We start from the raw sequence: 27827 nt of genomic DNA, 5'->3' as shown, positions 1-27827 counted from the left end.
AAGGCAAAAAAGTAAATCTGCAAAAAAAAATGTCAAAGAAGTTAACTTTATGTCCAGAATTCAAAGCGTTATGTTTGGGGCAAATCCAACACATCACTGAATACCACTCTTCATGTTATCAAGCATGGGGGTGGCTGCATCATGTTATACGTGTGCTTGTCATCGGCCAGGACTAGGGAGTTTTTTAGGATAAAAAGAAACTGAATAAAACTAAGCACAGACAATATCCTAGAGGAAAACCTGGTCAGTCTGCTTTCCAACAGACACTGGAAGACAAATCCCCCTTTCAGCAGGACAATAACCTAAAACACAAGGCCAAATATACACTGGAGTTGCGTACCAAGATGACATTGAATGTTCCCGAGTGGCCTAGTTACAGTTTTTACTTACAATGAACAAAAATATAAATGGAACATGTAACAATTTCAAAGATTAAGAGTAACAGTTCATATAAGGAAATTAGTCAATTGAAATTAATTCTTTAGGCCCTAATCTATGGATTTCACATGACTGGGAATACAGATATGCATCCGTTGGTAACAGATACCATTTAAAAAAGGTAGGGGGTGGGGATCAGAAAACCAGTCAGTATCTGGTGTGACCACCATTTGCCTCATGCAGCGCGACACATCTCCTTTGCATAGAGTTGATCAGGCTGTTGATTGTGGCCTGTGGAATCTTGTCCCACTCCTCTTCGATGGCTGTGCAAAGTCGCTGGACTTTGGCGGGAACTGGAACATGCTGTCGTACACGTCGATCCAGAGCATCCCAAACATGCTCAATGGGTGACATGTCTGGTGAGTATGCAGGCCATTGAAGAACTGGGCCTCTTTCAGCTTCCAGGAATTAAGTAAAGGTCCTTGCGAAATGGGGCTGTGCATTATGCTGAAACATGAGGTGATGGTGGGGGATGAATGGCATCAATAAAATGCAATTGTGTTTGTTGTCCCTAGCTTATGCCTACCCATACATAATCCCACCGCCACTGTTCACAATGTTGACATCAGCAAACCACTCACCCAATTGAGGCCATACACGCTGTCTGCCATCTGCCCAGTACAGTTGAAACCTGGATTCATCCGTGAAGGGCACACTTCTCCAGCGTGCCAGTGGCCATCAAAGTTAAGCATTTTCCCACTGAAGTCAGTTATGACACCAAACTGCGGTCAGGTCAAGACCCTGGTGAGGATGACAAGCACACAGATGAGCTTCCCTGAGACTGTTTCTGACAGTTTGTGCAGAAATTCCACAGATTCATCAACTGTCCGGGTCTGGTCTCAGACCATCCCATAGGTGAAGAAACCAGATGTGGAGGTCCTGGGCTGGTGTGGTTACACGTTGTCTGTGGTTGTGAGGCTGGCTGGACGTACTGCCAAATTCTCTAAAACGACGTTGGAGGCGGGTTAGGTAGAGAGATAAACTTTAAATTCTCTGGTAACAGCTCTGATGGACATTCCTGCAGTCAGCAAGCCAATTGCACACTACCTCAAAACTTGAGACATCTATGGCATTGTGTTGTGAGACAAAGCTGCACATTTTAGAGTGGCCTTTTCTTGTCCCCAGCATAAGGTGCACCTGTAAAACGATCATGCTGTTTAATCAGCTTCTTGATATGCCACATCGGACAAGTGGATGGTTTATCTTGGCCAAGGATAAATGCTCACTAGCAGGGATGCAAACAAAATTGTGCACAAAATTTGAGAGAAATAAGCTTTTTGTGCGTATGGAACATTTAAGGGAACTTTTATTTCAGCTCATGAAACATGGGACCAACACTTTACATGTTACATTTATATTTTTGTTCAGTGTAAATTGGCTTGAAAATCAATAGACTTGAAAATGGCTGTCTAGCAATGATCAACAACCAACTTGACAGAGCTTGAAGAATATGAAAAAGAATTAACAAATATTTAACAATCCAGTTGTGCAAAGCTCAGAGACTTATTCAGACATGTATTGACTCAGGGGTGTGAATAAATTATACATTTCAGTGTTTACATTTCAATACATTATGCAAAACTGTCTAAAAACGTGTTTTTGCTTTCTCATTATGGGGTATTGTGTGTAAACGGGTGAGAAAAAAAATATTTAATCGATTTTGAATTCAGGCTGTAACACAACAAAATGTGGAATAAGTCAAGGGGTATGAATGATTTCTGAAGGCACTTTATGTATAGAAATCAACACAAAAACATATTCTACAAGAGTCATTCATTTCTTCCTTATCTAATATCTGCAGGCCATAGCCCTGTGGTCCAAGATGTAGCTTCTAAGATCCAGCATTACATCAGCCATAGAAACCTCAGAGAGCAACAGTTCCTCACTGTTCTCCAGGCAGCCGTAAGGGAACACATTGACTTCTATGGAACTGCTCAAAGTCGTCTACAAGGTGTGGGAATTGTAACTTAAAGTTACGATCCTCTGTTGGTAACCGTAAGATTGATATACAGTATGTGTAGATGCTGACCCAAGAATGTTAAGTCATTCAAAACATACTAACACTGCTTTGCCCATAGAAATTAACATTTACAAATCTGTGGAATCTTGTGCTATACTCTACTTTGTATCTCACTTTAACATTTAGGAGACACCTGAACGTCTGCATAATGCAACAAAGGTGAACCTTGTGCAGCACCTTAAGACATTTGAGAAGGGTGGGAAGATAACTGTTGGTTTTGTCTTCATTTCTGTCAATTAAATTGTCATCTTATGTTACACTATTTGATTAATGTACCGTAATACTATGTTCTAGATGTTTTTATTTTGTCTCCAATTTTCATTCAGCCAGTGATTAATCTTCTCACACAAATACATTGAAGAGTAGTTTGTGATCCACACTTTAATTCGACAGAGGACACTTGAGATCTTGGATTTCCCTGTGCAACGCACAAATGAGCTTGGTTTGGTGTGATATGAAGAGTATTTTGCAAGAATATGAAGTTATTCTTCATATCAATTAAATTATTGTGTCTGTACTGTCTGAATACAGCCAAAGGAGAAAGTTGAAATGTGAAAGAAGAATATAGCTGGCCCGACACATCAATTTAGGGCGCTACCAATATACTGGTGGCCACCTTTCATTCAATTTTAACATGCCGACTTTGGACATTTGAGGACATCATTTGAACTTCGGTATGTGCCTAGGGACAGCTGAACTCAAGATAAGCACATATAAATTGAAACCCTGTGCAAAGAGTTCATTTCAACCAAGATCACACTGATTTTCCAATTGAAACACCAAGATCAAACTATATGAATCCATAATGCAAAATGTACAGATGCCTAATAAATTATAGTTTTTCAACATAGAATTAACGCTACTGAACGTTCTAATTTCATCATTCATTGCCTTTTGCTGATTGTGCAATTTAAACCTTGTATGGGGGCCCATGATCAACGCTAATGCATTTGCTAATGTCACTCTGAGAAATACTCACTAGGTGGCAGTGTTAATCAAAGAAAGAATAAACGACCTGGAAAATGAGAAAGAGGAGTAGAATCAGAGACGGAAGTGGAAGCAAGAGACAACCCACCAACCCACTCAATGTTTTTTTTCTGGTTCAATGAAAGTCAATTAACTAAGTAGACCAGACCCAGATGCTATTGCATTGGTGCCTATGGAAGACCCTCCCCGTTAAATAGACCGGAACTGACCTTGGTAGAATGTCAGCCTATAATGGCATAGATTTTGCATTAGCCCACAAGCAGGGAACCACTCAACAAGCAACAACATTAGGATATTACCAATTGCCTTCCATGGGTGGCTTTTGAATGTACTACTGAATTGTGATTTTTAAACTGTAATAGGCTGCCAAAGCAATGATTGGCTGCCCTTGATTCCACCCTATGAAATATATGGAACTAGATCCCCCAAATGTCTCAAACTAGATAAGTATTATATTTACAGGATAGAGAATTAAAATGTGTAAAATACTGCTAAAAAGCTTGAAACGAGTATAACACAAGGCAGAGAAATAGCTACATGAGTCCCTCTTTCAAAATGTACAAACCCTTTACCTTGCCCAAACAATCTCTATTTAAATGAAGCACATTATTTAACAACAATTTATTTTATCAACAGCAGGTTTGACCAATTAGTAAGTGGCTGTGGCCACTATAAAGGCAGAAATGGGGGAAAGTAAGTAGCCTGATTGGTTCTATGGATATTTTGAGGATGCAACATTGTATCTGTCCCCAAATGGTGTCTTTGAGAGCATGGGCAGCACCATTGAAGCTATCTCCATTTTGAAGTAGGACATTTTTGTATTCTACTACTTCTATGAGTTTGTAAACAAACTGAAAGGGTACATACTACCCCCTGGATTGTGTTGTTTGAACAGGTATAAAACCAAGGTTGTCGATTTACTGCCACCTGCATTTATGGAATGTTTGCTCAGCAGTATAATTAATTGGCTGATCCCTCCTGATGATGTGGATGGAATTGTGATCGTTCCTTAACTCATGGGAAGTCCCATCCAGTTGACCAGTTAAAAATGATGAAAGTCCTCAATGGCACTGCCCATGTTAACTGGCTTTTGGGCACTAGACTCTATGTAGCTCTATGATTTGGACCGAGATGATTTATGAGCGGTTCCAACATCTGCCTGAGACATTTTTACCATGCCATAGAGACAAAATTCATAATCTGAAGAGGCATTATCTTACTGTGTTTGTGTGGAGGCATGTTAATTGACTCCTACTTATATTAATGTGTTGTAGCTTGGGCTACATGGCAAATACAAAGCCTAACATCAAATACAAACCTGAAGAGTAAAGGCACACTTTTTTACTCATTAATTTGGGCCTAAAATAACGGGGTGTTTGTTGGTAGCCTACATTTGAAAGACTCCAAAATGTAATGTTTCATTATTTAAATTCAACCTTAAAGGACGATATGACTAAAACACTTCTGAGTAAGCACAGCAGGGTCAACCTATTCAAGTAAAAAACATTGTTAACCAACTTTAATCGGTCGCATTGATACCATGAGTCTGTCTGCCTTTAAGCTGTTATGGCTGGCTGCAGAGTCATTATTCTGGCCTGTTCTGTGAGCAGCAAAGTCTATTGTGGTAATGAGGGCTGGTGCGCTGCGCGTGTGGGGGAGGACTATGGGCATGATAAACAAGCACCACAGTCATCGCAGAGGAACATGGCGGCAGTGCTGTTACATTGCCGATTCACGAGTACGAAGGTCCTGACATAACAGTTCAAATTTATGGGACTTCAAGTTACGGTAAGTTATGGAGAGTAACTTACAATATATGCATTTTGTAGTGAAGAAGTGTGTTTTTGTCCAGATATATATGCTATAATCCATAATGTCAGTTTAGGTTTACCATCGGGAAGCTGCGTTGTTGCTTGTTATCTGAAGCGAGATATTTCTTTAGATGGTTCGAAGATTACTTCTACACTAGTTTTGTTTTGAAGCGTTGCTGAAGTTTAACTTTGTTTAGGCTACTAAGCAATGTAAATCACATTTGTTTTGGCTTGTGAGTCTATAGGCTACTCTGTTTTGAGTTTCAGAGAGAAGTTGAAGGAGGTTCCTATTTGCAAATTCATTTGAAGATTGAACAACGACATCGATAGCGGATATAGTGGTAAACATTGCACGTAGTTCGAGGTTTTTGCATAATGCAAAATAGCTTATTGAAACCAAAAGAACAGACGTGGTTGAAGAAACCAAACGTCACTGGCGTATGAGTTCAAGTAGGAAATCCTCAGCAAGCAAGGCACCACATTTTCGATTGGTAATCCGCCCTATCAACTATTTAACACTTAGAAACGTTTGCGATCTGAGAAGTGCAACATTATATATCAGTCATATTGACATATTCAAAGGAATTATATCATTTTGACTTCAACTGTTCATCAACCTTTGCGTGACGTCATATGGCGAACGTGACGCAAGTCTTCCCACAGGAGTTATCTATAACTGTTTAAAAACAAAAATTGTTCCAAAACACAAATATTTGGCAATTCGTTCCTATAACCTAAGTGTTGGTTTATCCGTGACTATCACCTAAACGGTTAAAACCAATATCTCAATCATAGTATTATTTTTTTGCTTGCCTTGTGAGAATCTCTGTGTTACTGTGTGTTAATGCATCATAATGAATCATCAGCTTTAAATTGCTAGTAAAGAATATTAGGAGAAAGGAATGGCACCAAAATCGAATACAGTTCACATTGAGCAGGGCCAGTGGGCCACCAATCAATTGGCCTGCAGAAGGTTGACCATATGGCAGGTGCATAGTGTTATCCATAGTGAGATATTACCTAATAAGTCAAACTGCTATTAGAGTAGAAATACATAAAGATTGGACGAAAGGCTGGGTCTATTGGTAGAGAATCTCTTAATATTGGACTAGCGGCCCTTTAAAGACTTTATTCTCTGCTTCTGTATTACACACCAGTGAACTTTGAAAGGTATTGCATCACACAGCCTCTTTCCTAGTTCTGTCATTGTCCATCTTTTCATTAATAAATGCACGAATCTTACATGAAAAGCAGAACTTTGTTGACAGAGATGGGCAACTTTATATTTGTTTAGTAATGGAACATATAGTATTTTCAATCTTATTTTGCTTATCGTTTTAGAGCCTTTTAGCCTGTTAATTTGCCATTATTTAGTAAGCTGTGCAGAAGACTTGGCATGTGCTTCAAACATACAGTACACAGCGAGTGATTTGGAAGGGGTGCCATTTCATTGCATAGCTTGATGACTGTACTGTAACATTTAAAGTGGAACTGACAGTGTTTTAGCATTTTAACCTTTTAAAATACATTCATCCAGAGAAACATATGGTAGCAATTAGGGTTAAGTGCCTTGCTCAAGGGCACACTTGCAGATTTTTCACCCAGTTGGCTCATGGATTCAAACTAGCAACCTTTCGGTTACTGGCCCAATGCTCTTGGCATGAAATCTTATTTAAATGTGTTCATATTCAGCCCCAGGAAGAATATGATGCCTTTTTTTTAATTAATTTTTTACTTTACATTTTCTGAGTAGCGAGCACTTAGCTATGGTAATTTTCACGTTTTCATACTTGACGTAGAGGAAGACTTTTGTGAAAAATTCTAAAGCAATATAGAGTGGGAAAGCGGCCATGCATTTGGACAATTAATAGATAATTCAGTAAATAACACCTAATAAACGTGTCAGTCTTGTCAAGGACCGGACTCTACACAGACCGGTTCGCCATAGCCAATCGGAGCTACAGTAGGTCTATATGCAAATAAGCAATTTTCCACATTCACTTTGAACTTTGACTGCGTTTACAGGCAGTAGCAACAGTGAAATTTTAGATAATTAGAAAAGCATTCGCCAAAAGCGACAAAATACCAGAATGAAATTAGCTAAAAATGTAATGAGGGAACAGTAGATAAACTCTCTCAAACTTTCAGCTTGTAGTTGGCAGTCAAAATTGAATTGATAAACGATGGGGAATAGTATCCTGCTCACCTGCCAATGCATGCTTGTCCCAGCCCACGTTTTGACAACTAAATGGGGACTTGCCTGCCTGCCTGCCCATTTTGATCGCTGGGCAGTTTTTCTCAAGCAGGTTTCTGCAGGCTAAACATGAATTTAGGGCTTGCAAAGTTATCGTGTAAATGACTAAAATAAAATAACCCTCAACCGTTTTTTATTTTTTTATTTATTTTATTTGTGGAATGAACAGCTGACTGAAGACAGGCCAGGCATTCTTTGCAGCTTACTTTCTGTGGTAACATGAACTCTTTTCAGCTGCGATGAAACTGTGTTGCTCCTTGCTGAAACAAGCTAGGTGTTTTAGGAAAGGAGTCTGCTTGACTAGGCTCTGCCACCTTCACTTCAGCAGTAGAACATGCAGTCAGGAGAGGAGAAAATGTGTGCCTTTTCATATTTTTTAAATATATTTTTTTAATGAAAACAGAATACTATTCAAATTATTATAACAGTGACTGCGGTCGTTTGGCTGACCAATAACCATTATTGAAAATTCCTTGACGTCACAGCCCTGCCTGAACTTAAATCCCATCTTAGATTGGGTCTGCTGAAATCACAGCAACATCAGTTATTCCTTTTGCATTGAGTTTATTTACTCATTTCAAAGTAATCATAACTCTGATATTTGAAGTGCTGCATCAGTAAATTGAGTGCTCTAACCTACATCTCACCTTGTGCTTTCCTCCACTGGCCATTGAAATTCTGCTTCTCTCAGTAATTGTATTGTATATCCGTTCTTATGTGGCCTAGTTATGAGAGGCTGTGTACTACTACAGTATGATTATTCATTTATCCATTAGCGTGCCCAGTTCCTGTCACAGTTGTTCAATTGATCTGTTCATATGGATTCATTTCATTTCCTTTTTTTATTTTTGTATACAATGCAGACCAGGTTATGATACAGCAGCATTGTTTGTTCATATGTTGTCCTCCATACTGTTTGACAGAATGGCTCTGTAGGGTGACTACAAATCTAAATGATTGGACCTAGCTCAGTACTGGAGAATTACTCACATGACAGTTTTCTTCCAAGTGCATGCAGGCCAGTGCTGCTTACAAGGGCACTTCCCAGGAGAGAGAGTGTGTGTGTGTGTATATGGTGCTGCCACCCCCTGGCAGTCATCTCCTCAAATACCTCAATGGCGGTTCATGGGTGGACTGTCACCTTAAGAGTAAGCGGTCCATTCCTTTCTAGCATTCAACAATGCAGAAAAATAGCAATTACTGTCATGAAATGGTGGATGTAACATACTGGACTGAGGAGACTGGTTCAAATGGTGTATCTGTGGACAGTCCGCACACACACACACGCAGTCGAGAAAAATAATTTTAAAAAAGAGCTGATTTGATTGGTCAAAAGACACAATTAGTGAAAAAATATCAGAATTGGGCTGCCTGTGTAAACGCAGCGTTAGTGTAGACATAGTCACAACCCACCATGGTGAACTGTTTCTAGGCCACCCAGCAAACAAGAGGGAATGCAGCAGAATGAACCAGTGGCCAGGGAGCCAAGGTCCAGGGTTGCATAACAAGTGCTAATTTGGTTTGCGCTGTGGCCATAATTCTGCAGCTATGTGACAGGGCCCTGGTGGTAAAGTCTCCCCTGTGCTACACCCTGTGTGAAGCACTGTGGGCTAACATGACTAGCAGCCAAGCCTGCATGCTTGGATCCAACCTCTGTTTTGTTTAGAATGTTATTTTCTTCTTCGGGAATCCCACATTGCTGTGAGAAATGTCAGCAGCATTTTCATGTAGGTGCTCGCATGTTAACTCCACCAGTGGTTAGGACCTGTACTGTTCTGCAGTATTTGCCTGCATGTGTAGAGAAACCTGGAGGCAGTGGTTGCATGAATTATCCTGGAATAATATTAGGTAGTATGGGTGTGAAAAGCCTACAAATAAACTCTAAAGCCTTGTTCACACTGCAGGCCTTAATGCTCAAATCTGTTTTGGAATATTGACTGTCCAAACACCAAGCTACGAGTGACCAAACTGGATTTGTGTGTGTGTGTGTGTGTGTGTTCAGACAGCAATTATTTGCTGACATGGCTACAATAGTTATCATAGTAACGATGGGTGTGTGTGCAGTGGTGTAGGCTGATTTGGTAGTGGTTCTCGTGCTTCTGATCACTCAGAAGTTATGTAGCAAGCTAAAGTGACAATGTCTGTCATGGCTGTTTCCCAGTTGCTTTGAATGTTCAAAATCATTGTGTAAGAACTTAAAAAAAAAAAATGTTTTAAAGCCTCAACGGATAAGATGGTCCAACTTTCAAAACAAGTCATTTTTTTGCCACATCACTGAGCTAGCTAGCTGTTTAGCTTTCTAGCACCTTCACTCATTTGTTTGTAAACGATTAACAAGCTAGTTAGCTACCACATGTTCTTGTCAAACTGTCAACAGAATAGCTAGCAAGCAACAAGATATGCCAAATAGCAATCTAAAAACCACTTGAGATCAAATCAAATTAGACCGTTCAGAGACAAGTCACATGGCCAAGGTGGTTTGAAATGTGGCTTGAAATATCAGATTCCATATGCTTTTGGGCTGTTTAGACTGCAGGAAAAATAACAGATTCTATATGCTTTTGGGCTGTTTAGACTGCAGGAAAAATAACAGATTCTATATGCTTTTGGGCTGTTTAGACTGCAGGAAAAATAACAGATTCTATATGCTTTTGGGCTGTTTAGACTGCAGGAAAAATAACAGATTCTATATGCTTTTGGGCTGTTTAGACTGCAGGAAAAATAACAGATTCTATATGCTTTTGGGCTGTTTAGACTGCAGGAAAAATAACAGATTCTATATGCTTTTGGGCTGTTTAGACTGCAGGAAAAATAACAGATTCTATATGCTTTTGGGCTGTTTAGACTGCAGGAAAAATAACAGATTCTATATGCTTTTGGGCTGTTTAGACTGCAGGAAAAATAACAGATTCTAGTCGGACATGCAAAAAAAAAAAAAAAGATTTAAATGATTTCAAACTACCATTGTGAACAAGGCCTAATTGTGGCATGTTATGAAAATAAGTTTGTGGTTCTAAGTTAGGATCCATGTAAAATCATCAGGTATTACAATGTGATCATGATATCGACCATTTAACATCCTAACTGTCATCACTGCTGACATCGGCAGGCAAGAAGTATTTGTTGCAATACCATAATGACTAAAGGCTACTAAGGCTAGATGCTTACCATCTGGTTGCTTGGTAACACAAATTAATCATAGCCTGGAAGTGTGTGTGTGTGTGTAAAATGGTTTAAGGATGACTACCATCACTTGTGCTTCTGTGGTTTACTATGTTGGTGTACAGATGTGAAACTAGACACCTAGAACACACTATGGAGAAAACAATATTTACTTTCTACAGATCTTAGATCAGCTGTACTTTGTACCGTGTAATGGCTAAAGCTTGGATTGGTTGAAAAAAATCTGATTTTAGATCTGTGCAGGCAGGGGGCAAAGTCTACCATGAGCCAGTTGGACAAATTAAAATTCATGGCAGCATTCCGTGTCGATTGAGTAATGACTTGTAAGCACTCGGCCAAAGATCTCAGAGATCCGCTCGGGTATCTACTGTAGCTTCAAGCCATCAACCAGGAGAGAAATTCCATCTGAGTGAGGTGCCATTTTATCCTGATGTGTTGTGTTCAGATCACATGACTGGATCAAATGAATTGATCTGGGTGAACCAGCATTGCTCTTCGAGATGCCCTGTCATTGGCTCATTCCGGGGGGAATGAGCCAATGCAAAGCTGTCATTGAAGAATCTCAAATATGTAAATATTTTGATTTGTAGAAACCAAAAATAATTGTTAAACATGATTCCATGTTTAATTTCATAGTTTTGATGCCTTCACTATTCTACAATGTAGGAAATTAGTAAAAAATAAAGAAAAACCCCGGAATGAATAGGTGTCCAAACTTTTGACTGGTACTGTACATCCTAAGCATAGCTCATTGTTCTGAGTTCTTCCTTTAACTGATTGACTATCAACAGAAAGCTGATGTCTTCTGGCCATGCTCCCCCACCCATCCCCTCTCTCTCTCTCCTGGGCCCTGTGGTTGGTGGAGATCATGTTACAGCAGGAGGAAAGCACTGCTGCTCTCAACACGCAGCATTACATGATAGTCCTGACTGACTTGGGGAGATTTAACCTGTCCCTGTTCAGTGCGGACTGTGTCTGCCACTGCTTTCTGTGCGCACACAGCACCTGTTCTCATTTGAAGACTATTTGACTTTTGTCCTGCATATTTTTGAAATTCACATAACAGGAGATGTAGGCCTACATCAATATGCAATGAAATAAAAAAAACCCTGAAATACAACCAGTGTGTCCTAGGTCCTGCTCCTCCCTCTGAATGGGATGGTGTGTTATGATCAGCTGTCGGCCACACTCCCCACACCTCCCTTTGGTCTCTCTGTGACCAGGTGCAACTTTAAGTTCTCTGTGGTTTAAGGCTGCAGCCTGCTGAGCATCTGTCATACAGTACAAATCAGACAAACACCACCGGGGAAGCTCTAGCAGATGTTTACAGTTGACCAGTCACCAACAAATGTGCTTCCCCTTTCTACTCTTTCTGACTTGTTGCTCTCAATTTCATGTCATGCTGCTCACACATTGAAGTGAGGTAATCATGATATAGCTACCGGTCCTCGCAGATTCAACTAATGCAAATTAGCAATGTGTCTGTGGAACTTGGCTGATTGCATTGAAAAATGAACGATAGCTCTCAAGTCAATTGAATGTACAGTAACTGTGTCTTTAAGTTTGGATCAAACTGTAGTATGCCTCTTCTTGTTCAGGCCTTCAAAGAGAGGAGTGGGTGATGCCTGCAGAAGTTCATTAAGAAGGATGCGTTTCATAAGCCAAGGTGAGTCAGCTGAATCAACCGTTCTCATTCCCTCCCTGATATTGTGCCATTTCTGCTTTGGAACTGTCCTGTTTACTATAAGAAGCGTAAGCTTTGTCTGAGCCATAAGGCAGGAGCCTGTCTCGTGTTTCCGAGGGCGTGAGGCAGTTTGATGTACAAGTACAACCCCTGTACAGGACGCTAGCCAACGGTGTATAATATAGTGTATATTATATTTGTATTTAACAACAATCTACATTTACTGACATACACAACTCTATGACAACAACAATAAGCTGTTTTGTTGGTTCTATAGAACTGCTATAAACCAAATATTGATATTATGTAATGCTCTGCAAAGTGAAAGTAAAGAGAAGCGACAGGCCTCTGCAGGTTGACTGGCTAGTGAAACGAAAGCCAGCTGCCTGCTGTGTTTAAAACACACACACACTTCTTTTGTCTTTTGCCAGCCCATTGTTGCCTCTGCTTTGTCTCATGTGACAAGAGCAGGCCATTATCTTGGTAAAAAGGGAAACCACTTTTCGGGGCCGGGCATCATCAAACTATTGGAATTTTCGAGTGCTCTCTGCTCTCTCTAGCTGCTGGATTTCCGGAGGTGGGGCCAGGGAAGAGTGGGGGAGGGGATTGGAGATCATCGGCTGTGGCTCTGAGGGGATTGTGCTGTAGTTTGTCAGCTGTCATTAGGAGCAGATGACACAGGAGGTAATCTGCTGTTTGTGCATGTCCTTGCTCCAGCATGTGCCTCTGTCTACATCGCTGCGTAGCGTGTACAGCGCTGTGACTGCCTGTCTGCCTGGGCTCAACGTTAACCAGCCTATGTGGGAGGGCTTCTCCTGTTTTTGCTGTGAAACTGAGTCGACAGTAGCCATGGGTCAGACACTGTTGATTTATGGACCCATGTTTGGTCAAAGGGGTAAGTAATCAAGGAATGGAATAAATAGCTATTGTTTCCCAATGGAGGAGATTACATTGTGTTTGTTTAGAATTGTTTGTTTCTTGGTATAGAATTGTTGCTGTTTTTAGGCGAGTGTTTTGTGTGTGGGATTTTTATCTATGTTGCGTCTTTGAAATACACAGCGAACTTCCTACGGTATCCTGAGAGGAATTTAGATGTCCAGAGAACATTCCATTAGCTCTTTGTTGTGTGCTGTCAGCAGTCCTACTGATGCCACTGGAGATGAACAGGTAAAGCCCCTCTGTAAACAACCCCATAAGGGCCACCAGTCTGGTGAGGAGGCTGGGATACTAAATTAACTTTGTATATAGAGCTGTGAATGTGTGGCCAAATAAATGTGTACAGTTAACTGACAGTAAGGAATTTAGGCTTCTGGATCCTGTCATCAGACACGAGGGCTCAGAAGTGCATTTCATTGGGCTTTGGTCGAAAGTAGTGTACTACATACTATTTTTTATTTTTTGACCAAGTCGTATAGCTGTCGGTCATGGGGCATCTCTTCAGTAGAGGGCCGAGGAAGGTGAACCTGGCTCTTTAACTCACCTCTCACCCTGCCCTCACTCTGCCCTCACCCTGCCTGCTTCTTGCCTGGCATAGCAAAGCATAGGTGTCAGCAACAGGTGGGCTGCAGGCCTAAACTAGTTCGCCACAGGGTGTGTTCAATGGTATTGATCTGGTTCCATGATCAATGCATTATAACATTTGGCTCCTTATGTAGTGCACTACCTTTGACCAGAGCCCAATAGGCCTATATAAGGAATATGGTGCCATTTCTGACACGGACATTGTCAAGCCCACACAGGCTGTAATGTAAGGTCAGCCTGTTATTTCTATGTTGCCTTCCATCGGCCCATTGAGCATAATCTAAAATCTAAACCAATTTTGTGTGCTCAGTCAATGTACAGAAATATTTCTTAGAGGATCATTTGGACTAAATCTAAGTAAATTACATTGACTGTTCGCTTCATTCAAATAGCAATTTGCGATGTATTAATGTGACAGAAGTGGGTCATTGACGATGAGCACACTTGGACTACACTTCACTTCACAGCGCGTGCACACAGTCAGTCGTTTGGTGCACATTCCAGCACACAAGTGTCACAAGCCATCAGTACATTAGGAAAACACAATAAAAGACTGTTAGAAATGCCTATCCTGCTTTACCAATGATAGCAGCCAGGGCTGAGCAGATAACATCTGGATGGTCCTATGCTTTCGGTCTATTAGGAGTGACTCATTTCTTCTAGATACATCCAGTCTTCTGGATATTCTATGATATCACCATTAATTCACAAGAGAAGTGTTTGCTAATTCCGCTATGGGTTGTGAGTCATAGGATGTGTCCCAAATGTCACCCTATTCCCCATTTTTAATTCCCTATATAGTGCGTATGATCCCTGGTCAAAAGTAGTACACTACAACAGGAATAGGGTACTGTTTGGGACGTACCATAGCTGTCCACTGAAGACTGAGCAGGGACGCCAGCCTCTTGGACCAGGGTTGATAGCCATTAAAGTGCCTTTTTTTCAGGTCTGACTTTTGTCTTGGCTGGCATTGCTAAGTGTGTACCCTTACTATAGGGGAGAGGGGCTAGGGGACATAGGCAGGGGAGTGTATCTCAAATGGCACCCTTTCACCTAAACATGTGCTCTACTTTTGACAAGGGACCACAGCTCTGGTCAAAAGTAGTGCACCGAATAGGGTGCCATTTGTGATATCCCCAGGTAGTGTGAGTGGGCCAGGGGACGTCGGCAGGCCAGGGCTGAGCCCTGATTCAATTTGACCTGAGGGATCAGCCTGATAATGGCTGGCTCCAGCTCTCATCCGACGTCTCGTTGAATTGATTATTTTAGTCTGCTACCTCCCTGGTCGCACCAGTATCAGATCAATGTGCAGGGGTACAAGGTATTTGTTTATTTATTTGTATTTCACCTTTATTTAACCAGGTAGGCTAGTTGAGAACAAGTTCTCATTCACAACTGCGACCTGGCCAAGATAAAGCAATGCAGTGCGACACCGACAACAAAAAAATATGTACATAAAGGCAGGGTAAAGTCTCTAGGCATCAGGATGGATAATAAGAGTAAGAATAAAGAACAGAGCAGGGGCGAGTTGACTTTGTTGTTCCTTTTTGTAATTTACAGTTTAGGAATTGACTTGCGTGACAATGGAAAAACCACAGTATTTAATTTGGTTTTGTTTATTAGGATCTTTTAGCCCACCAAGGGCTAGTTTTCAAGAGTAATTGAAAAAGTAAGAGCATTTTCATTGTTTTAGCCTACCCAATGTGGTGGTGTTGGGCTGTGTGTGTTAGTCTATTTTGGTCCATATGTCTTTTGTCTCCCAGACAGCGAAGAGGTTACAGGATAAACAACAGCTGCAAACATACGTAGCTACAGAAAAATGAAGGCTCCTAATCTACATGTACACTAAAGATTTAATACCCAGTGTATATGTCTGATGGGAGGGCTTCAGCCCTGTTACCGTGAGGTTTTATACAGGCTTAGACCTCTGTCTCTGTACAGGCTTAGACATCCTCCAACAGTCGAACTGACTAAGAGGGTCCATGTCATGTCAGTCTGCATGCGTGGTATCTCAACATCCTCAATAAGGCTATTCTGAACTCTGTTACGCAGGAAAGCAATCAGGCCTATGTGATCAGAAATATTTTGATTTGATATTATTCCTATATTTGGTTGTGCTGGCCAGCCTTGATACTCTTGTCAAAGCACTTGACTCTCCAGGGAGGATGATGGTGATGAAGAGAGCAGTTACGTCTGATTATGACATCATGGCGTTGATCTGATGTGGCCCCATTCTCAGCTCCCAGGAGGGTGGTGACCTCACAAAAAGCATGCTGGGACAGATTGTTCCATCACCGCTCGAGGCAGGCACACTCTTGATGAATTAACAGTGATGAAGCCTACCACAAAATGCTAACACCCCAGCATCTTCTCCTTCCAATCCAATGCTAATGAAATTAGAGCCAAGTGCCTCAAAGTAAAACCATTTAAAAACAATTTCAGCAGAGAGAAGAAAACAGTTCAGAGATCAACTGAGCCATTTAAAGAATGAACCGTTGGATTGATCACTGCTTCCTAGCGGGATTATCCTCCTGATCAAAACACAAACCACTGTTCTGCTTTTGGGAGAATCAATTGTCATGTAGTGTGTTATTTTCAACCATAAAATAATTACAATTGTTTTAATCGTGTTGTGCACCTTTGTAGGCTGTGCAGAATGCCTAAAACATTCATACTATTAAAAAAAAAAAATGAAGGCCATTTTTATACTTAGGAGGAGAGTCTTACGCCTACTTTCCCCTCACGTGTTATGGACCTGTGGAAATTGGAAGACTAATGTGCTGGCCACACCGGTTGCATTACGTGCGTGAGTGTTACAAAATAAATGTACACGTGTTATTCAATCATTGCATCCACACTGCTCGAGTGCGTCAACGAGCATCTGCATAGCTAGGTGCTTCTGTTTGACGCTTGATGCGCTGCAAGTCCCGCCTCTCCCTTCTCCTGATTTAGTTTTTTAGGAGCGTATACCCATGTGGGTTATTGCCCCTTATGTGAAAAGTATTATAAGTTGGAAGACCTTGCTCCAAGTCACTATAGTCAAAGGCCATAGTGTGCTATTTTACTCAATGGTGGAAATGGCTGAATGGCCAACATTCTGAAATGATTTGTAACTTCTGAATGCATTGAGCTGCTACCTTGTACCTTGGAATGAGGATGTAGGCTCTGTCCATGCATTTAGAGCAAGCAGCCAGCCCAATAGCAGGCTGTTTTACAATGGGTTGCGTCCCAAACGGCACTCTATTCCCTGTGTGGAGCACTACTTTTGACCAGGACCTATAGGGCTCTGTTTACTGAGAGTCATGTGTGACCATGCCTCTGTTGTATTGTACTACCATTACCTTTAGGAGGGCATCTCTTGTTGTCTCTTCATCAGGACCAGAGGCTGTTTCACAGGGTAGGCTATATAGCGTTCTATTACATAATATTATATTCTCCCAAACACCTGCTCTGACTTTAAACTCAAAGCTACTTTTCAAGCTACTTTTCTCAGCACCACGGAAAGTGCTACAGTCTAAATGGGACAGTGGCTGATGTCTTCAATATTATCTAATGCCTACAGTACAGCTTTACATTTATACCCAATCAGTTGAAGCTTTACAGTGAGAATGTCTTGTAATTAATTACCCATCAATGTGAGCAAGGAAACATGTTTCCCTGCATGGTTTAACATGAACATGTTGATTGCCATAATCACTGTGTCTCAAGATGATTGTATGATCTGTTTTGTTTCATGAGAGCTTTGATAAGCTCTCTCTCTCTCTCTCTCTCTCTCTCTCATATTTAACTGATCAAGTGATTAGCCCTAATGATTCCTTCCTGTATAAATTTGCTAAGCATGCATACATGAAAGAAGTAGATTGAGACTCCTCCTGCTCCCACTCCTCCTCCTCTTTCCTTCCTCCTCTCTCTGCTCCTCCTACTCCCCTCCTCCCTCTCATCCTTCTGATCGAATGGGGCCATTGTACTCTCAGTAAGGATCTGTGGGCTGATTATTCATTTAGATGAGCAGGGAGATTTGCTCCAGCCGGCCCTCTACTCCTCTCATCTGCTCAGTGGCAGGTCCCGGCTGTGTGTTATGTAATGGTCAGGTGATGTGCTGTCCTGTTAGTAATTTAGTCTGCTGCTCCACCAGCAGATCAGCTCAACGCTAGGCTAGCTGACACCACCACTGCCCTAAAGACCAGCTAGGTGGCCACACTGTCGCATATGTAATGAAACCTCACTGTACATAATATGCTTTTGCTGTTTTCATTTGGGATATATTTATTCAGGAATTGGGGTATTTATTATGATTAATTTATTTAAATTGTCCCCCGGGTAGATACAGATCACCATAGAAGTGTATTTTCACATTTAGTCAGAAATCTGTGATGCGTTTTGCTTATAACCATCATTCTGGCTAAAGCAGTTCCATTTTGAATGAGGCCACGGGAATCTGTCTATTCAGATCAGTTGTTGTGATTATCCTCTGTTTTTAAGAGTTATTTGCGTGACTGTTCTTGTCTCTATGTACCACTGTTGTTTCATGTATTTGTGTGGACTCCAAGAAGAATAGCTACTGCTTCAGCAAAAGCAAATGGAGATCTGAGCAAACCAATAGTTCACAGCCCCTTGTTGTTGACAGATGTCTTATTGTTACTTTTCAAGTATCAACCAATGCAGGACTTGAATGTCAGCCTAGTTGCCACATCCACACATACTGGGTACAAGGAAAGAGTTCTGTTTGGACTACTAAGGTGCTTTGTCCCAAATTGCACCCTATTCCCTTTAAAGTGCACTGCTTTTGACCAGAGCCCTGGTCAAAGTACTCTACCATAAAGGGAATTGGGTGCAATGTGGGATGCAGGCAGGGTCTCCAATATTGTTCGGTCTGGCCTGGTTATACACCCTTTAAGAGACGCTCTTATGCTGCTTTTTGACTGTAACACCAGTGTTGCACCAGTGTATATACTATACTAGGGAAATTGTTTCCATAGCTGGAGCTGACAGTGAGGACTTGTGAAGAGCAGAATCAACAACCTCTGCATAATCAAAACAGTTGCTTTGTGAGAAGGTGTTAATTCACAGTCAGCCATTAGTAATGTAAATGCAGGCTGAACAAGAACCAGTGGCCTGGCTTTGCCCTCAAGTGAAAGCAGATGCACCAGAGCCATGGCCCAGTGAGATACGGGTGCCGGCCTGGGTAGATGGAAGCTGAGCATTTTGGGTAAAACACTGGTGGAAATGCGGCATTACTTTCTGTAATGGACAAACAGAGCATTGACCGGGGAAGGGTCTTGGACAAACAGACTAGTGGGGGGAGGGGTACCTCGGCTGCAAATGCAGCAGAAACACACGGTGGCCATACACTCGGGTCTTCCACCTTCTGCTTGGATTTGATGAGAGACGTGTTAAACCGAAGCCCATGCTATAACACAGCCACACAAATTGCCTTATGTTGAGGTAAACATTGACACCTCTTACAATTAGCCTTCCCACACAACGTAGCTTATTGTGGGATGCCGTGTACTAGATCTGTGGCTGACAGTCATGATTAACACCCATCTCAGTCTCTCATAGGTTCACTAGCTGCTGTCAACACATTTTGTTAGTACAATGATGATCCACAACATCTCTCCAATTCAATTTTAACGGCATGATCAAATGTTATTAGTCACATGTGCCGAATACAACAGACCTTACAGTAAAATGCTTACTTACGAGCCCCTAACCGACAGTGCAGTTTCAAAAAATGCGGCTAAGAGATAAAAGTAGCAAGTAATTAATGATGTAGCTAGTCTCTGGGTTGCTCATTGTCCTAAAAGGCATCTTTGTTTCAAATGTATTGCACAGACATCCAGTAACTTGCAGGTGCTAGGGTAGAAAAAATGAATGGATAAAATATTGGTAGTAGAGGTTGACCGATTATGATTTTTCAACGCCGATACCGATTATTGGAGGACCCAAAAGCCGATTTACCGATTAATCGGCCAATTTTTTTTATTTTTATTTGTGATAATGACAATTACAACAATACCGAATTAACACTTATTTTAACTTTAATATAATACATCAATAAAATCAATTTAATCTCAAATAAATAATGAAACATGTTCAATTTGGTTTAAATAATGCAAAAACAAGGTGTTGGAGAAGAAAATAATATGTGCCAATATGCAATACTGCCGGGGCGGCAGGGTAGCCTAGTGGCTTGCCAACCCACTGTTCCTAGGCCGTCATTGAAAATAAGAATTTGTTCTTAACTGACTTGCCTAGTTAAATAAAGGTAAAATAAAAATAATAAAATAAATATGTGCCATGTATGTGCCGTGTAAAAATGTGTGCCATTTAAAAAAGCTAAGTTCCTTGCTCAGAACATGAGAACATATGAAAGTTGGTGGTTCCTTTTAACATGAGACTTCAATATTCCAAGGTAAGAGGTTTTAGGTTGTGGTTAATATAGTATTTATAGGACTATTTCTCTCTCTCTACCATTTGTATTCCAAATGGCCCCTACCTGGGCTCAAACCAGGAACACGTCGACAACAGCCACACTCAAAGCAGCGTTACCCATCGCTCCACAAAAGCCGCGGCCCTTGCAGCACAAGGGGAATAACTACTCCAAATCTAAAAGCGAGTGACATTTGAAATGGTATTAGCGCACACCCAGCTAACTAGCTAGCCATTTCACATTGGTTACACCAGCCATTAGGCTGATAGGCTTGAAGTCATGAACAGCGCTGTGCTTGCAAAGAGTTGCTGGCAAATCATTGAATGAATGATTACGAGCCTGCTGCTGCTCATTCAGACTGCTCTATCAAATCAGACTTAATTATAACATAATAACACACAGAAATACGAGCCTTTGGTCATTAATATGGTCGTATCCAGAAACTATCATTTCAAAAACAAAACGTTTACTATTTCAGTGAAATACGGAACCGTTCGGTATTTTATCTAACGGGTGGCATCCCTAAGTCTAAATATTCTTGTTACATTGCACAACCTTCAATGTTATGTCATAATTACATAAAATTCTGGCAAATTAGTTCGCAATGAGCCAGGCAGCCCAAACTGTTGCATATACCCTGACTCTGCGTGCAATGAACGCAAGAGATATGACACAATTTCACCTGGTTAATATTGCCTGCTAAACTGGATTAGTAGTTATAACTAGTGAGTATGATTGATTGTTTTTTATAAGATAAGTTTAATGCTAGCTAGCAATTTACCTTGGCTTCTACTGCATTCGCGTAACAGGCAGGCTCCTTGTGGAGTGCAATGGTTAGAGCGTTGGACTCGTTAACTGTACGGTTGCAAGATTGGATCCCCTGAGCTGACAAGGTGAAAATCTGTCGTTCTGCCCCTGAACAAGGCCGTTAACCCACCGTTCCTAGGCCGTCATTGAAAATAAGAATGTGTTCTTAACTGACTTGCCTAGTTAAATAAAGGTATAAAAATCGGCGCCCAAAAATACAGATTTTCGATTTATGAAAACTTGAAATTGGCCCTAATTAATCGGCCATTCCGATTAATCGGTCGACCTCTAATTGGTAGATACCCGTATACTGATTAATGCTCCAGCGGTTTATTGCAACGTTTCAACCTGAAGGTCTTCGTCAGGCTTGAGCCTTAATGGTGTCTTCTGCTCTCTCTTTCTGTAGTTGGTGATATTTGCTGAAGATGAGTAGTGCGGGGGACAACACCCCCGACCCTGCTGCCAGGGGAGAGTCTCTTAAGCGGAAAGAATGTGGCCCGGATCTCCTGGGGCCCAGGTAAGATCAGCTGTCAAACACACACAACCATAGTATGTGGCGCAAATGGCATCCTATTCCCCCTATATAGTGCACTACTTTTAATTAGGGCTCTTACAGATCCCTCTCCAATATGTGCGCGCACACCTACGCCTCAACACAAACTTAGTTACGGATCCATTTCCGTTGTAAAGCTCTAGAAGGTCATTCAGCAGTCAGGTTATACACCGGTCATACGGAGAGCATGTCGCCATTCAAAATGGCACCCTATTCCCTATTTAGTGCACTAGTTTTGATCTGAACGTGATCCAAATAATTGCACTTTGTAGAGAATAGGGTGCCATCGTGCAATGACAATACAGAATGACATGTTTTTTACTTTCTTGCCGTCTATTAATCTTAAGTACATGTATAGGCTATCTAAATTGCTTGCTTAAGTTTGGATAAAAAGACACCACACACATTTGCTGTGAAAGTATTTTTCCTAATCAGTGTTGTTCACTTGCCCTGGGTTGTCGGTTGTCTTACCTCGGTCTCTGTTTCCACAGCCCCAAGAGGAGCATGGAAAAACCAAACCGGGAGCATGAAAACAAATACATTGAAGAACTGGCGGAGTTGATCTTTGCAAACATCAATGACATTGACAACTTCAATGTCAAGCCGGACAAATGTGCAATCTTGAAAGAAACTGTGAAGCAGATTCGTCAAATAAAAGAGCAGGGTAAGGCTTTATTTGACTTTATTGACCCTTTTATAATATATAGTTAATTCCACTCCATTGTAAGCACACACATTCCTATGTCACAACAATCACTTTCTTCAAAATACCACACTTAATGTACATTTCATGTGTATGTGAGCGAGCAGGACTGCGCGTGTATTTCAGTCAGCTGCGTTGTGTGTGTGTGTCTGCTTGAAGGGCAGACAACAGCCGAGCAGATGCGCACGCACACACAGTGGAAGATCAGATGAGACACTCTTCTTGATGATAATGAAAAGCAGGCTGTTATTCACTGACTGGATTATATAATGATGAGCAATGTGATGTAAGACTCAGAGGAAACTAGGAGAGAGGGAGAGAGACGGCCTACTGTATTATGCAGTTGAAGTCGGAAGTTTACATATACTTAGGTTGGAGTCAATAACTCGTTTTTCAACCACTCCACAAATTTCTTGTTAACAAACTATAGTTTTGGGAAGTCTGTTAGGACATCTACTTTGTGCATGACACAAGTAATTTTTCCAACAATTATTTACAGACAGATTATTGCACTTGTAATTCACTGTACTTGTAATTCACAATTCCAGTGGGTCAGAAGTTTACATATACTAAGTTGACTGTGCCTTTAAACAGCTTGGAAAATTCCAGAAAATTATGTCATGGCTTTAGAAGCTTCTGTTAGGCTAATTGATATAATTTGAGTCAATTGGAGGTGTACCTGTGGATGTATTTCAAGGCCTACCTTCAAACTCAGTGCCTCTTTTCTTGACACAATATAAATCAGCCAAGACCACAGAATATTTTTTTCCAAATGTCTGAAGGTACCACGTTCATCTGTACAAACAATAGTACGCAAGTATAAACACCATGGGACCATGCAGCCGTCATACCACTCAGGAAGGAGACGCGTTCTGTCTCCTAGAGATGAACGTACTGTACTTTGGTGCAAAAAGTGCAAATCAATCCCAGATCAACAGCAAAGTACCTGGTGACGATGCTGGAGAAAACGGGTACAAAAGTATCTATAGCCACAGTAAAAACTAGTCCTATATCGACATAACCTGAACGGCCGCTCAGCAAGGAAGAAGCAACTGCTCCAAAACTGTCATAAAAAAAAAAAAGCCAGACTATGGTTTGCAACTGCACATGGGGACAAAGATATTACTTTTTGGAGAAATGTCCTCTGGTCTGATGAAACAAAAATGGAACTGTTTGGCCATAATGACCATCGTTATGTTTGGAGGAAAAGGGGGAGGCTTCTAGTCTAGTGGTTAGAGCGTTGGACTAGTAACCGAAAGGTTGCATGATCAAATCCCCGAGCTGACAAGGTAAAACAAATCTGAACAAGGCACTGTTCCGTGGCCGTCATTGTCTGGTGCACTTCACAAAAGAGGAGGAAAATTCTGTGGATATATTGAAGCAACATTTCAGTTCTGCCCACACATTTTCTATGGGATTGAGGTCCGGGCTTTGTGATGGCCACTCCAATACCTTGACTTTGTTGTTCTTAAGCCATTTTGCCAAAACTTTGGAAGACCCATTTCCTGACTGATGTCATGAGATGTTTCTTCAATACATCCACATAATTTTCCTCCTCAAGATGGAGGAAGTGCACCAGTCTCTCCTGCAGCAAAGCACCCCCACAACCTTGCTTCAAGGTTTGGATGGTGTTCTTTTTTCTTTCTACCTCCTAACCTATCCTTAACCTCCTATAACTAACTAAGCAAGTGAGGTTAAGAACAAATAATTATTTACGAAGACGGCCTAAGTGCCTTGTTCAGGGGCAGACCTTGTCAGCTCGGGGATTTGATCTTGCAACCTTTCGGTTACTGGCCCAACGCTCTAACCACTAGGCTACCTGCCGCCCCAGCAGAGTTGGTTAGGCTGTCTACATGTTATCTAGAGCGATAGTGACTAACTGTGCTGCTGGCAACACTGGCAATTACTTCTTTTTTTTTGCCAATGTTTACTGACACTGGTCATATTCAGCAGGTTTTGTGCATTCCTATATTACTCAGTTATTTTGCATTCTGGCACACTCAGGCCTTGAAATAAATCCAGTGCTCTGAAATTGGAGTAGATATCCAGAGAGAATTTACGAATGCAAGAGATGCTAACTGAAGAACAGTCGATCAAGTTTAGAATGGCTATCTAGAAAAGCGATTCACATTTCTTCCTTGCTAACCAAGTGACACCTGCATCTCTAGCTGTAGCCACGGAAAATAATATGAGGGGGGGGGGGGAGTCGGTCACTCACCCACTCCTTTGATGACATGACATCCTCCCAGGAGCTAGCTAATGTTAGGCTCCGGGTTTTTAGCTTGCTAGATAAATGGATATGCTAGCTTATTAGCCATGGTATAACTGACTTGTGATTATTGCCCATGCTAGTTTGTCAATAAAATCAATCTCTGCCTTAGTTACATTCGTCCATTTTTGTCATTGAAACCAACCGTGCTTACTGACTGGGTGGAGGCAGCAAACGATTGTATTGTATTAAAATTGTATTAACCGTGCATCCGTCTATTCTGCCATCATGGAATCTTGAGTCAAGTAGAACCTATTTTTTATTTTTTTTGGGGGGGGGGGGGGGGGGTTTTGCATTTTACCCCTTTTTCTCCCCAATTTTGTGGTATCCAATTGTTTAGTAGCTACTATCTTGTCTCATCGCTACAACTCCCGTACGGGCTTGAGAGAGACGAAGGTTGAAAGTCATATGTCCTCCGATACACAACCCAACCAAGCCGCACTGCTTCTTAACACAGCGCCATCCAACCCAGAAGCCAACCGCACCAATGTGTCGGAGGAAACACCGTGCACCTGGCAACCTTGGTTAGCATGCACTGCTCTCGGCCCGCCACAGGAGTCACTAGTACGCAATGAGACAAGGATTTCCCTACCGGCCAAACCCTCCCTAACCTGGACAACGCTAGGCCAATTGTGTGCCGCCCCATGGGCCTCCCGCGACAGAGCCTGGGCTCAAACCCAGAGTCTCTGGTGGCACAGCTAGCACTGCGATGCAGTGCCTTAGACCACTGCGCCACCCGGGATGCGGACTGCACCAGATTTGCCAGTTCATGCTGTGAGATGTTACCCCCTCTTCCACCAAGGCACCTGCAAGTTCTCGGACATTTCTGGGGGAAATGGCCCTAGCCTTCACCCTCCAATCCAACAGGTCCCAGACGTGCTCAATGGGATTGAGATCTGGGCTCTTCGCTGGCCATGGCAGAACATTGACATTCTTGTCTTGCAGGAAATAACGCACAGATTGGACTAGTGTGGCTGGTGGCATTGTCATGCTGGAGGGTCATGTCAGGATGAGCTTGCAGGAATGGTACCACATCAGGGAGGAGGATGTCTTCCCTGTAATGCACAGCGTTGAGAGTGCCTGCAACGACAACAAGCTCAGTCCGAGGATGCTGTGACACACCGCCTCAGACCATGACGGACCCTCCACACCTCCAAAAAGATCCTGCTACAGAGTACAGACCTCGTGTAACGCTCATTCCTTTGACGATAAACACAAATCTGACTATCACCCCTGGTGAGACAAAACCTTGACTTGTCATTGAAGAGGACTTTTTGCCAGTCCTGTCTGGTCCAGCGACGGTGGGTTTGAGCCCATAGGCGACGTTATCGCCGGTTATGTCTGGTGAGGACCTGCCTTAGAACAAGCCTACAAGCCCTCAGTCCAGCCCCTCTCAGCCTATTGCGGAGAGTCTGAGCACTAATGGAGAGAGTGTGCGTTCCTGGTGTAACTCGGGTAGTTGTTGTTGCCATCCTGTACCTGTCCTACAGGTGTGATGTGTACCGATCCTGTGCAGGTGTTACACGTGGTCTGCCACTGCGAGGACGATCAGCTGTCCATCCTGTCTCCCTGTAGTGCTCTTTTGGGCGTCTCACAGTACGGACATTGCAATTTATTGCCCTGGCCACATCTGCAGTCCTTAGGCATGCTGCAAGGAGGCATAAGGCACATTCACGCAGATGAGCAGGGACCCTGGGCATCTTTCTTTTGGTGTTTTTCAGAGTCAGTAGAAAGGCCTCTTTTTAGTGTCCTAGGTTTTCATAACTGTGACCTTAATTGCCTACTGTCTGTAAACTGTTAGTGTCTTAACGACCGTTCCACAGGTGCATGTTCATTAATTGTTTATGGTTCAATGAACACGCATGGGAAACGGTGTTTAAACCCTTTACAATGAAGATCTATGAAGTTTTGGGGATTTTTACAAATTATCTTTGAAAGACAGGGTCCTGAAAAAGGGACGTTTTCTTTTTTTTTTTTGCTGAGGTTACTAGCTACCATAATGTCAATGCGGTAGTAGCCCGCTCTACAGCTTATAGTTCCTTCAGCTGTGTAAAGATGTTGGTCAGGTTTAGCTTTTAACTAGTTAGCAACAGGATGAGCTAGCTAACATTAGCATTATGCTACAGATTGAATGCAACTGGCTAGTAGCAACACTTTGTTAGCTACATAGTTTACATAACAAACGCCATCCATGGCGATAACATATATTTAGAACTTTACTTTTCGTACCATTACATGTTTCCTCAAGTTAGACAGAGTTTTTGTAGGCAGCCACCTCCACCATCTTTGGTAAGCAGAGCTTAGATTCCATAAATACACCTTGTTCTCTGTTTGAAGCTGAAGTGTTCTTTGAGATACGGCCAGGGATTTCCTTCCTCATGGTCTTCAGAAGACCCGGCCACTGGCTTGGTCTCTGTGTGTCGTCTCCTGAACCTGCTCAATCTCGTTAGGCTCCATTTTATTTTTCAAGTTGATTAGGAAACCTTTTTTTTTCATGGCACATGGCTACTTTTTTTTGTTTTTTTTTACTGTTAGAAAATCCTGCTACCGATCTTCATTTGGTTTGCATACACAGCTGTGATTAGGCCGTTTTGGCGCGATGCGTGAAATTGAATTGGTCCATCTAGTCATGTTACTTGTCACTGACGAACAAGTGAACAGTTCTAGCTGCTACAAAAGGTGCAAACTTTATGCTTGCCATGATGTGTATCCTTTTTTTAGATTGTACTCTGTAATGGATGGTTTTGAAAGTACACAGAAAAGCTATTCAATTACAGGAACGTGAGTAGTTGTAATTTGTTACTTCCACCCCTGAGTTTAGAATACCAATTTGTAGTTCAAAAAGATCTTAGCTGAGAATTAATCAAGGATTCTAATATTTTTGCTACATTTAATGCAGTGGTAGTTGGTGGACAGGAATGTCAGCTATGTACCCTATTGAGGCAGACAGGACAGACAGAGGACAGCTTGACTCCAGTGGCACCAACCAATGACACCACAGTACGAGGGAGAGAAAGGGAGAAATATGGGAGGGGGGAAGAGGAACTCCAGAGGGGAGGATAACTGGATGGGACGGACGGGCTTATTGAGGCATTAATACAATATAAAAAAACACTCAATGATGCACACTGGTATTTAAGTCAACACACACATTCCCAAGTACA

General features: G+C 41.8%; 1 protein-coding gene across 9 annotated transcripts in view; it reads left to right on the top strand.

Annotated features, from left to right (window-relative positions):
• Positions 1-5081: 5081 nt before the first annotated feature.
• LOC110508769 (nuclear receptor coactivator 2) overlaps positions 5082-27827 on the top strand; it is a 51409-nt gene continuing 28663 nt past the window's right edge. For 6 of the 9 annotated variants that reach the window (XM_021589570.2, XM_021589566.2, XM_021589569.2 and 3 more), the window contains exons 1-4: positions 5082-5233; positions 12292-12359; positions 21545-21655; positions 22183-22355. In XM_021589570.2, coding sequence (XP_021445245.2) covers positions 21564-21655; positions 22183-22355 — 265 coding nt within the window. In that variant the 5' untranslated portion in view covers positions 5082-5233; positions 12292-12359; positions 21545-21563. Of the gene's footprint in view, positions 5234-5523; positions 5598-12291; positions 12360-13017; positions 13273-21544; positions 21656-22182; positions 22356-27827 lie in introns of those variants that run through there. The other 3 variants (XM_036966053.1, XM_021589564.2, XM_021589565.2) reach the window with 3 other exon arrangements.

The sequence above is a fragment of the Oncorhynchus mykiss genome, chromosome 28, assembly GCF_013265735.2.
Source record: "Oncorhynchus mykiss isolate Arlee chromosome 28, USDA_OmykA_1.1, whole genome shotgun sequence".
NCBI lineage: Eukaryota > Metazoa > Chordata > Actinopteri > Salmoniformes > Salmonidae > Oncorhynchus > Oncorhynchus mykiss.
Note: the sequence above shows the minus strand (reverse complement) of the source record. Positions and strands in the feature narration are given on the sequence as shown.